At 36.5% G+C, this 12804-nt stretch overlaps 1 protein-coding gene across 2 annotated transcripts in view; it reads right to left on the bottom strand.

Moving 5' to 3' along the window:
* Nucleotides 1–7266: 7266 nt before the first annotated feature.
* Nucleotides 7267–12804, bottom strand: part of brpf1 (bromodomain and PHD finger containing, 1) — a 30785-nt gene continuing 25247 nt past the window's right edge. Inside the window, exons 14-16 of one of the 2 annotated variants that reach the window (XM_059333876.1) lie at nt 11943–12058; nt 11691–11845; nt 7267–7896 (exon numbers count right to left, since the gene is read on the bottom strand). In XM_059333876.1, coding sequence (XP_059189859.1) covers nt 7713–7896; nt 11691–11845; nt 11943–12058 — 455 coding nt within the window. In that variant the 3' untranslated portion in view covers nt 7267–7712. The remainder of the gene's footprint in view (nt 7897–11690; nt 11846–11942; nt 12059–12804) is intronic. The other variant, XM_059333877.1, reaches the window with a different exon arrangement.

Raw genomic sequence — 12804 nt, 5'->3', positions numbered from 1 at the left:
CCGAGGCGAGCAGAGTTGGCTGCGAGTGTAATGCATCATGTTTTCTCAAATCTAAGATGTTTTGAATGCAGGACTTATTTGTTGTGGAGTCATTTCACAGTGAGGTATTGGTACTTTTACTTTAGTAAAGGATCTGAATACTTCCTCCAGCGTTGGTTTTATCTACCATAGGGGCATCCATGAGGACACCTTTGCATAGTTTTGTGTGGGGCTGGCCCTCACCCCGACACCTCCCACACAAAATACATGTTTCCATAAGAAAGCACGCCTGTTAATATGACACTACACTGGTGCAGTCAATAGGTTTCACAAGTCACATTATCAGTGAGAGCAGTCTGGGATTTTAAATGGATTGTATAAATACATCTCTATCTGGAGATTACCTGCTGTTCCACTATCTAAATCATGGATCTCAAACTTGCGGCCCGCGGGCCAATTGTGGCCCTCATGACAATATTTTGTGGCCCCCACCTTGATATGAAAGTTTAATGTGAGTTTTATATGAATGGCACTTTACCGTGTTGTGTGTGGAAGGTCCCTTTAATTACTTTTTTGGGTAATTTTGTGTCTTTTTTTGGTAATTCTGTGTCTTTTTTTAATAATTCTGTCTTTTTTGGGTAATTCTGTGTCTTTTTAAAATAATTTTGTGTCTTGTTGGTAATTCTGTCTTTTTTTGGTAACGTTGTGTCTTTTTTTGGTAATTGTGTCTTTTTTGGTAATTCTGTGTCTTTTTTTGGTAATTCTGTGTCTTTTTTGGTAACTTTGTGTCTTTTTTTTGGTAATTGTGTCTTTTTTGGTAATTGTGTGTCTTTTTTAAATAATTTTGTGTCTTTTTGGTAATTCTGTGTCTTTTTTTTGGGAATTTTGTGTCTTTTTTAAATTGTGTGTCGTTTTTTGGTCATTTTTTGGTAAGTCTGTGTATTTTTTGGTTTGTGGTTTACTTCTATCTATTAAATACAATCTTCTTCTAACCACAGTGAACACACACAGATAGCACGTACACAGATAGCAGGTGCTGCTGGGTATAGAGCAGATGTGGGAAGCTACTGTACAATGAGAACGGAAGTTAAAACGGCTTTGGTAGAAAGAAAAAAAAGTTTCCACAACACGATAAGGTCATGGGCTCCTGTGCTGAGTGAGTTCAGCTGAAACCACTGACTGATGTTTATCAGTTGTTTCCACATGTTGAGTGTTACTTGGGGCAGGAAATAAGGCGCCTTTACTCAGAGGGGTTGTCGGTTTGGTTCCAAGTCTGCACACATGAATGTTACGGTGAGTGGGTGTTCCAGATGGGTGGGGGATCTTTATCATGTACGGAAAAGACTAATCAAAAACTCTAGTTTGAGGGTGAGGAAATTCACATTGGTTGTCATCACAAGCTTATAAGGGACAGTTAATGTAAACACTTAGTCAGCTTACAGTAAATGCAATTACAATGATTTTAAAATCTATTCATAAAGTCCCTGAAATCACAGTGGCATGGTTTGCGTCTTCTTTTAAGACCCTTTACTCCAGGGGTGTCGAACTCAAATACACAATGGGCCAAAATGTAAAACTTGAATAAAATCGCGGGCCAACATTGAACAAATAAACCTTTTAATATATACATAATATTAACATGTTTTGCTTTAACATTAAATATGGAACCAGCAACGCTTATAAACATACAATATATAACTAAATAGTGCAGACATGCAAAATCAAATTTCAAATAAAAAACACATCAATGTCATTAATTTATTAAATAAAAATCGCCTCTTTTCTATTTTTATCCTTCTGATTTAAATATCAAAATAAACTTTTTCAACAGGTTAATACATTTAAAAATAAAATAACAATAATAAATCTAGTATTAGCTGTAAATGCGCCGTATAATACCGGCGGGTCAGCTTTTATTGTACAATAAAAATATAATAATTTGGTATTGCCTCGCGGGCCAAATAAAATTACACTGCGGGCCAAATTTGGCCCACGGGCCGGAGTTTGACACCCCTGCTTTACTCTGTTTAATTAATTTAACCCTCTATGGTACGGTGTTGCCCCCTTTTTTGGCCTGTCAGATTTCTACAATGCATGTTTTTGAGTGATGGGATGCTTTAAAAAGAGGGAAGAGTCTAGGGAACCAATAGCAATGCTTTAATCTGTCACATGACCTCCAGGCGGCCATATTGAAACACTTTTTTGCAGACTTTTCCAAAGGAAACAGTTTTACCATTTTGCGCCACAAAAAGCCACAAAAAAACACTCAAACGTCGTTTCATGGCCCTTTTCCATCTGGAAAAAATATATTCCTACTGATAGATGAGTAAACCTTCTTTTTTGATAGTTTCATACACTTAGACTGTTCAAGACATTCATTTCAACGGGTCGTTGGTTCAATGGTACAGACAAGAAACGGGTAAAAAAGTTCCTTTTATAATGTTTTTTAAATTTAAAATGTTTTGAATTGTTCCCTGTTGAACCTACTGAATATTTTACACATGTTTATTAAATAAATAATGTTAAAATTAATTTTAAAAACTTTCTTTTTCACTTGTGCACCGTTATGGTACAATGTTGCCTACGGGCAACAAACCCCAAAAACTTCCCAAAATTTTTTTTTAAGAAAATTTCTTCAGAATATGTTAATTTAGTCTATTTTCAGACAAAAAACACTCCAAACTTTTTTTTCCCCAACTGGCATCATAATGCATACCATAGAGCAGCTGTTCTCAACCTTGGGGTCGCGAGATACACTGTGTCTTTTTAGTCTTTTTGGTCACTTAATGTCTTTTTTTGGTCATTTTGTCTTTGTTTTTTTTACTCATTTTGTGTCTTTTTTGGTCATTTTGTGTCTTTTTTTGGTCATTTTGTGGTCAATTTGTGTCTTTTTTGTTATTTTGTTTCCTTTTTTTGGTAATTTTGTGTCTTTTTTGTCATTTTGTGTCTTTTTTGGTAATTTTGTTTCTTTTTGGGGTAATTTTGTGTCTTTTTTGGTCAATTTGTGTCTTTTTTGGTAATTTTGTGTCTTTTTTTGGTCATTTTGTTTCCTTTTTTTGGTAACTTTGTTTCTTTTTTGGGTGATCTGAACTGTGCGTGTGAGATTGTGTTCAGTGAGTGGGGGTCGCGGACAACATGGATGTTAAATTGGGGGTCGCGACTCAAAAAGGTTGAGAACTACTGCCATAGAGGGTTAAAAATGCAGTTATTATTATTTTATAATGCAGTCAAAAGTTATTGCTGTATCTGGGATTATTATGGACATTTAAAATCATAATTCACAAGCACCCAAATCACAATCTTAACATCTGAACTTTTACACAACACACAAGATTTATCTGGCACCTTCTGCAAACAGACAGTCATACCAATGTGTCCTGTGTGTTTGTGTAAAGGTTGTCCAACCAGTGGAACCAGTGTACAGCAGGACTGTGCTTTACATCGCATAAAGGACTACACAATGCAAGAAGCCGAAAGACATGAGAGGAAGAGACATTTACCTCTCGTAGGTATGATGATGGCATCCTGCGGGCTGAACAAAGTGTCACATGTTGGGACACAAACCGTCTTTACTGTTATTAGAAAAGAGGAAGTTCAAGCTAGTCAAAGGAGTAAATTACTATACTCCCTCTTCCCCATTAATATCTTCGCTATTTATTATATATTTATTTACTTTTTAGGTATTAGGGCTACGTGCAAGGCAAGATGCACTTTATATTCTTAACCCATAAGAACCCATGGTGACACCCTTGTAACAAACACTTTAAATCTTCTACAATCTAAGATTAAACCCATTTAACCTGAGTCTGACCCATTAATAGTGTGTCCTGTATTGCATTTCACTTCTTCTGATCATATTTCCTGTCACAATTTTGATATATGTTATGGAGATGCAAAGAAAAAGGCAAATTTGTGTTTCTGTAAGCAGAAAATGTGTCTAGTTTATTTATTTTAAAATAAGAAATATTATGAACACAAATACCATATACGCCCAATGTAACGTTTTTGTCACATCACAGATCTTTGACATTTGGTAGAATTTTTTTTAAAAACATCATAAATGTGTTCTATGTGGTCCACTTGGTTTGTGGTATATCCCCCATAATTTTCCTTTAAGGATTACTGGGTCTGGGTTCTTATGGGTTAAAAATGGGTACTCCCAATATCATAAAATGACCATTGCTGGTATTTAATAAATGTAATGTGTATTGATTATCGTGCATTTAAAATAGCACTTTACATTTACTGTGCAATCGGGCAATCTGCAATATAATTACGCACCTAAAACACTTTAACACTTCAGCACTTTAATTAACCCTTTGATATAATAAACATAGCGTTTAACACTAGTGAAATACGTTTGGTCCCCTGACCCTTGACCCTTGACCCCTGACCTGTATGTTCCATGATCCACTACACTTTTCATTGTTCTTGCTTCTCTTTACTTTTCTGTTCTATTGTGCTCAAGGACACGTTTTCTCTCCTCCTGCTCATTCTGGCCATGAAGGCCAACTGTCAACTTGTTGTTATCGATGTTTTATTGTTTTTATTGTTATTGTTATGGTATTGACATCAACCTGCTAAAGGGACTAAAGATGGAAATTAGCTGTTGGCTATAATCTTGCATATTTACATGTATATGTTCATTAATATGTATTGTCCCTGTTTTAAATAAATAAACTCAAACTCAAAATAAATGGTGATGGAACAATCTCAACTGTAATGGAAATAAGCCTCAGGGCTTTATTGTGTCATCCCTGACTATGTTTTTAAATGTATATAATGTATGGCACAGGTTGCTGTTTCATATTTTTATATAAAGAATGGTCAAATAAAATCAATCAATCAATGCCTTTATATGGCATACATAAACAAATGGGACCATCAGCAAAAAGACTGGCTTTTTTTATATAGTTTTTCTGAATGTTTCCATTTTCTCAGGAAAAGTTTAACAGTGAGTCGTACTTTAGCCAGATAACAGGAAGCAGAAGGAGATTTCCCTGCAAAGAATTGTACTTTTGGAGTTATTTTAGTAATAAATAATAAATGGGCAGGGATAGAGGATGGGCGAACAACCAACCCAACAACCTTGGTCATTCAATCAATAGAGACATTTTTGAAATTTGAAATGAATTATTGAAATGGTTAATTTCAAACTTGCGGCCCGCGGGCCAATTGTGGCCCTCATGACGATATTTTGTGGCCCTCACCTTGATATGAAAGTTTAATGTGAGTTTTATATGAATGGCACTTTACCGTGTTGTGTGTGGAAGGTCCCTTTACTTAGTTTCACTTGTTTCTATGCCGACGTCAACAAAAAGAAAGGCAGCTGCTACCGGAGCGTTTATTATCTGCCGCGTTGTTGTTTCCGGAAGAAGTGGAAATGTTATGTAATGTAATTTTGTGTCTTTTTTTGGTAATTTTGTCTTTTTTTTTAATATCCTGTCTTTTTTAAAATAATTTTGTCTTTTTTTTATTTTGTGTCTTTTTTTAAATAATTTTGTGTCTTTCCAAAATAATTTTGTCTTTTTTTTGTAATTTGTGCCTTTTTTGGTAATTTTGTGTCTTTTTTTTGGTAATTTTGTGTCTTTTTTTGGTAATTTTGTGTCTTTTTTTGGGTAATTTTGTGTCTTTTTTTGGTAATTTTGGGGTAATTTTGTCTTTTTTTGGTCATTTTGTGTCTTTTTCAAGTAATTTAGTTTTCTTTCTGTCTTTTTTTGGTCATTTTGATGTTTGAGTTTGAGAGCCCTGTCCCAGACAGATATTTTATGGAATACACATAGACTATATAAAATACAATCAGTCTCCATGATGTCAGCCAAGGTTTCAGAAGAGCTGAAAGCAGGAGGCTGCAGCAACCAGCCTGACTCCTCATTAATCAACACAAGTTCCATGAGTCACATTTTCCTTAGAAAAGGATTTGGAGTGAACAAACAAGGATGTTGTAACAAAAACAACCCAGCACTCTCAGAAGAAGACGCACAGTGACAACAACAACAACCAACAAGTTTAAAAAACTCAATTATTTTTTATTAAACTTCTATCTTTATGCAATCTGTATATATAAAAGTTCTAAAGCCATCAGCCTGAGACTAAGACAGACAGTGAGACGATCATGTGTTTCAGTTTAGTCCTCATTATTCTTTGACCGGCGGTCTGTGTGACGGACGTGTGTTAACAAAACCGTATAAACAGGAGACATGATGAACACATAGTGACGAAAACCGTAAACGAAAAGAAAAAGGACCACACAATGATGTCTTGTGTAGCAGGAGTGATTAGAAGTAGTCCATGATAAAAAACGAGCTTGTGGACCTGAAGAAGGAGTTAGCTGAATAAATAACATTAATGTTGCCCACAGGTCAGGCTGCAAAAGTCTCTTTGTGCTCCACGGACCACTGACTGGACGCTAGCACCAGAGAGAGCTGGGCTGTGGGTGTGACGGCGTGTTGGGGTCCTGGCATCTGCAGCCAAATGATTCATAGTGTAACACTGTGTTCATTATTTAAGTCTGTAAACCATCATGTCATTTGTTATTTAACCCTTTGATGCACAACATGGGTCTAAAGTGACCCAACAGAGTTTTTATGTTCTATATCTTTGCAATAAATTATTTTCATCATTCAGTATTCCAGGTTTTCCTCAATTAGTTTGTTTTTGATCATCATACATCCTATTTTTATGTTTTCCGTTATTAAATTTCGAATAAAATCCCTTTTTGTGTCACTACTCTTCTAATGCACAATATGGGTCAAAAATGACCCATATCCATTTTTTAGCTAAGTAGCGTGCTAAGCTAACTACTTAGCTAACTTCTTGGCTAAGTAGCTTGCTAAGCTAACTACTTAGCTAACTTCTTGGGTAAGTATTTAGCAAAGTAGCCTGCTAAGCTAAATACTTAGCTAACTTCATGGCTGAGTAGTTAGCAAAGTAGCCTGCTAAGCTAAATACTTAGCTAATTTCTTGGCAAAGTAGCCTGCTAAGCTAAATACTTAGCTAACTTCATGGCTGAGTAGTTAGCAAAGTAGCCTGCTAAGCTAAATACTTAGCTAACTTCTTGGCTAAGTAGCTTGCTAAGCTAACTACTTAGCTAACTTCTTGGGTAAGTATTTAGCAAAGTAGCCTGCTAAGCTAACTACTTAGCTAACTTCTTGGGTAAGTATTTAGCAAAGTAGCCTGCTTAGCTAAATACTTAGCTAACTTCATGGCTGAGTAGTTAGCAAAGTAGCCTGCTAAGCTAACTACTGAGCTAACTTCTTGGGTAAGTATTTAGCAAAGTAGCCTGCTAAGCTAAATACTTAGCTAACTTCTTGGCTAAGTAGTTAGCTTAGCAAGTTACACAAAACAGCATTAAACAACTTGGGGAATGAATGCGGGTCGTTTTGACCCGTGTTGTGCATCAGAAGAGGGGTCAACATGTTACGCATCAAAGGGTTAACATCGTCCACATACGAGAAATATTTTTGATTGGTGATTCTGAACATAGCACATTTTTCATCCATCATTATTATTAATTCATTTTTTTTCAAATCTCTTAAATACAATATTTTACATGTCAGATTGAATACGGCTTAGTGTGCATGATGTTTGACTTGGGGCCAACGTGGTGGGTGTTTTTCCCCACTCTGTGTTACTGGCACTGGTTACTGTGTTCTGTGATGGCTAGCTGGGCTCTCCATAGAGAAATGTTTACTCCACCAACACATCAGGTGTGTGTGTGTGTGTGTGTGTTTTCAGTCACTGTCACTGGTCTCGCTGCTGGGGTCTCCCTGCACCTTGCTGCGGTGCTGCATGGCTCGGTGGTAGGCCACCTGCACCGACTTGCGGATGTTGGATTTTCTTCCTTCCAGCATCTTCTCCTTGTCCAGCTCCTGGTCCACGCCGAGCGGCACCAGCTTAGAGCGTGGAAGCCACTGCCTGGAAACACACAAACACAGACTTGAGTGTTACATTTTTGCAGTTGTGAAGGGTATTGAGAGGTCCTTTAATGAAATGTGGGCTCCTCTCCTTAACCCTCTATGGCAGCTGTTCTCAACCTTGGGGTCGGGACCCCAATTGGGGTCGCGAGATGATTTCTGGGGGTCGCCAAATCATTTTGGAAGTCAGCTCTGTCTCCACTGTGTTAAAGTGTTCATGTGTTTTAGTCTTTTTGGTAATTTTGTGTCTTTTTTGGTAATTTTATGTCTTTTTTGGGTCATTTTCTGTCTTTTTTTGGTAATTTTGTTTCCTTTTTTTGGTCAATTTGTGTCTTTTTTTGTCATTTTGTCTTTTTTTAATAATTTTGTGTCTTTTTATAGTCATTTTGTGTCTTTTTTGGTCATTTTGTGTCTTTTTTTGGTCATTTTCTGTCTTTTTTTAATCATTTTGTGGTCAATTTGTGCCTTTTTTGTCATTTTTGTTAATTTTGTGTCTTTCTGGTCATTTGTGTCTTTTTCTGGTCATTTTGTGTCTTTCTTGGTCATTTTGTGTCTTTTTTTTGTCATTTTGTGTCTTTTTTTATCACTTTGTGTCTTTTTTGGTCATTTTGTGTCTTTTTTGGTCAATTTGTGTCTTTTTTTGGTCATTTTGTGTCTTTAAGTAATTTAGTTTTTTTTCTGTCTTTTTTTGGTCATTTTGATATTGCCTCCAGCGGCCCCAGGTAATTTGAGTTTGAGACCCCTGTCCCAGACAGATATTTTATGGAATATACATAGACTATATAAAATACAATCAGTCTCCATGATGTCAGCCAAGGTTTCAGAAGAGCTGAAAGCAGGAGGCTGCAGCAACCAGCCTGACTCCTCATTAATCAACACAAGTTCCATGAGTCACATTTTCCTTAGAAGAGAGAAGGATTTGGAGTGAACAAACAAGGATGTTGTAACAAAAACAACCCAGCACTCTCAGAAGAAGACGCACAGTGACAACAACAACCAACAAGTTTAAAAAACTCAATTATTTATTTTTTATTTTTTCCCTTTCCAACGGGCCACAAACCAATGGGTGACGTCACGGTGACTACGTCCATTATTTATATACAGTCTATGGCGCTATCCCAGCTAGCTAGCTATGCTAGTTTTCATGACGCAAAAATGTAACGTTAAGGAGTCGACTTTAAATAGGCTAATAAAATGGTAATTACCTATCAATAGTACTTTCTATAAAAACGTAAATGTTAAGACTCCTTTGACTACATTAATGGGTGATGTGTGTATATATATATATATATATATATATATATATATATATATATATATATATATATATAATATGGGGAGGGGCTTCTGTCTGTGTTGTGAGGGTGGAGGGCAGGTAGTCAATTGGAAGTCATTTTACCTGTTGAAAATAGATGGATGGCATTTTTTTTTTTTTTTATTTCTATTATTTATTTATCTAACTCTGTTACTGACATGATGGCAAAAGGTATGTTCTTGTGTTTCTGTTGAAAAACATAAAAACATAACAATAAAAAAATTGTTGAAAAAGAAAAAGTAAACTTAAAACCTACCTAGTTAGCGAGGCATTTGAAAAATAATGATTTACAGACTATTTATATTATTATTTTATTCATTCATTCATCCATGTTGTTAAATTTATTTTATTTCCTTAGTTACTTTATTATCCCTCTAATTGATTTTATTTGTCTTTGTTTCTGTCTTCTTTTTTTTTAAATCAAGGTTTTTTTCTAGTCTTTTATTTATTTATTGCCATATTTGTTATTATTTTTATTATCTTTTTATCTATTTTTTAGCATTTCGTATTTTTATTGTCTGGCATGCATTAGTCTTTTTATTTTGAAATGTCTTTTTCTATCATTTTTATGGTCTTCAACTTTAAATTTAAGTCTTATTATCGGTTCATCAATCTTCTGTTAAGCACTTTGAACTATTCTAACCTTTATGAAAGATGCAATGTAGATAATACTTTGATAGATTGTTTAAATCATTTTGAATTAAGCACGGGTAAAGTACATTTTTGTTAAAAAAAATATAAAAATCTCTGCAGGCATTACAAGTCGAGTCATTTCATGTGCATAAATTCAATAAAGGAGTTAACTCTTGACTCCATGCATGACCTGAAAGAAGTTCATCTTCTGATTTCTCTCTCAGAGGATCATTAAGGAGGTTAAGAGTAACACTGGCTGTCGTCATTATGTTTCACACAGTTTTTTCTTCAAAGTTAAAAGCAAACGTTGAACAGATGTGATTGCACAGCACACGTTGACCTGAAACACAACCTGTTGTTTCCCTCCTCCTCTATTCTCAAAAACCACATTTGCCCTATTTCAGCTAGACGTCCTGTCTTCAGTACGAGGAGTGCAGTTTTCTTTTGAAGTCCTGCCACAAAGATACTTGCTCACACACATCCAGTAACAACAGAAGTTTTTTTTGCTTGCGTCTTGTTTTTTTTTTTCTACTGAACTCATCATTAAAAAGAGACAGTAATAACAAAAAAACCAGAGCGTAACTAAGAATGATGACTGACAATACTAGTCAGGCGGCTTAGCCAAATAAAGGGGACACGTCGGACAAAAGCTTCACATTTTTTCCACCTGCTCTCTATCACCATAGGTTTCAAATTCTAGTAGATTGTGGATCGGAGATGGCAGCCATATAAAGTCTATGAGAACCAACATATCTTCCAAGACACTCAGAAGGTCAATCTTGGTGTCAAAATATACATTTTCTGGGTCAAAGAATCATTTAAAGCTATTGAGAATATCACTACATGATCAAATAGATATGTTCATTTTCACCCAGACTGGTAGGTCTTCAAGTGCTGCAGCAGGGAATCCTGAGCTGAAAATGAATCTATGTTCACGGGAAAGTGCGGATTAGCTGCTCAAAAAAAAAAAATCAAGGGAACGATTTAATCTCATGTCAGATCTCTAGTGATATTCTCAATAGCTTTAAATGATTCCTTGACCCAGAAAATGTATATTTTGACACCAAGATTGACCTTTTAAGTGGATTGGAAGATATACTGGTTCTCATAGACTTTATATGGGTGCCATCTCCGATCCACAATCTTGATGAAGTGGCTCCTACCAAAAATTGAAACCTTTGGTGATAGAGAGCATGTGGAAAAAATGTGGTACTTGTGTTATTTTTCTTTGAAAATGTAGTCATTTAAGTTGAACTCTTCGGTGTATATTGTTCTTTATTGTATACTTTATGTTATCACGTTGGTTTGTGTTGTTTTGACCACAAATATAAGTTTTATGGATGTTTTTAGTTTCACATTTTTGGCGTGATTTGGTTCTGTGTGGCCGTGTTAGCTGTCCTTCTCCTGGTGTTAACAGTGTGTTTGCATGTTTAGGCAGCGGTGATGCAGAGGAGGAAGCAGAACATGTCAGAATGTTATTATGTCTTCTGCAGGTATGTGTTTTCTTTGTTAAGTTATGGATTTTGTTCATTTTGTTTAGCTAGCTCACCCCACGCTCTGTGCTGGTTTCGCCACCAGGTGGCATTGTTTGTTCCTTGTATGTTCTTTTATGGTTTTGAGATGTTAAAATTAACTGATAAAATGTTTTGTGAAGTCTTTAAACTCTGTGACAGTCCCTGTTTGTGTTGGTGATGCAGAGGAGGAAGCAGAACATGTGAAAAATGTCATTATGTCTTCTGCAGGAGGAAAATAAACAGAGAAAACAGTGCAAGCGACTCATCCTTCATTCCCTGACTGCACACAGCCGTTACATATACAGTTGAGACGAGAGAATCCAAAGCACTGACCAAGTTCTCTTGTTGTCGAAGAAGAGGACCAGGAACAGGTGCTCCCTGGCCTCCTGGGTCATTTGCTCCCCTAGTTTCAGCACATCCAAAGGGGGGACGGGAATCGGGACGCCCCGGTGGAAGACCCCCTCCCTGGGCATCTTGGGGTCAATTATCTGAAGGCAGACGGTGACAGGAGAAGAGTTAGACTTACAGTCACTAACCTGCGGGGCGTCTCGACTTTGCCACTTGCAGTGTCCACTTGTGTCTCACCAGAGCCGGATATGAAGGATAGCCTCTGCACTTGGCCCACACCAGGTCCAGAGCTTCAAGAGAAGAATAATCATCAGAGGTCATCCAGCACCCTGACCTGGCCCGACCACGCACCACTGACGGTGAAGAACACAGGAACAGGATCAACTGTCACCATTGTGTACACTCACTTCTATCTAGAACAGTGGTTATTTAGATAACTGCACTGTTGTCAGGGTTTATTAGAAGATACGCGCGTGGTTTATCAGCTCCAACAAGACTGGGTGATTGCTGGGTTAGGTGTCCTAAAATAGGGACTCGTTTTCATTTCAGCATGAAAATTCAGCACTTCACATGGTGACTGCCAATCCCTTCATCTACATTTTCTTTGGTTACATTTTCATTTTTCATTTCCCCCCCATGTCACAGAAAACAACTACAGCAGCTGCCATGATGATGATGTTGAGTCTCAGCTTTAAGTTTTAGTAGCTTTGGGTTTTTAGTTTTTACAGGATACTATTGCAACATCAAACACAGACAAGAAATACAGTACTTGCATCCTGCCACTGCATGTCATAATATATTTTCACTGCATCACTTTGCAAAAATATGGTCGTTCTGTTTGGATACTTTGCACAATAGGACCAATATATATATATATATATATACACTACTGGTCAAAAGTTTTAGAACACCCCAATTTTTCCAGTTTTTTATTGAAATTCAAGCAGTTCAAGTCAAATGAACAGCTTGAAAGGGTCCAAAGGTAAGTGGTGAACTGCCAGAGGTAAATAAAAAAAGGTAAGCTTAACCAAAACTGAAAAATAATGTACATTTCAGAATTATACAAGTAGGCCTTTTTCAGGGAACAAGAAATGGGTTA

This window comes from Centropristis striata, chromosome 5 (genome assembly GCF_030273125.1).
Source record: "Centropristis striata isolate RG_2023a ecotype Rhode Island chromosome 5, C.striata_1.0, whole genome shotgun sequence".
NCBI lineage: Eukaryota > Metazoa > Chordata > Actinopteri > Perciformes > Serranidae > Centropristis > Centropristis striata.
The sequence above is the reverse complement of the archived record's forward strand: the minus strand, read 5'-3'. Positions and strand labels throughout refer to the sequence as shown.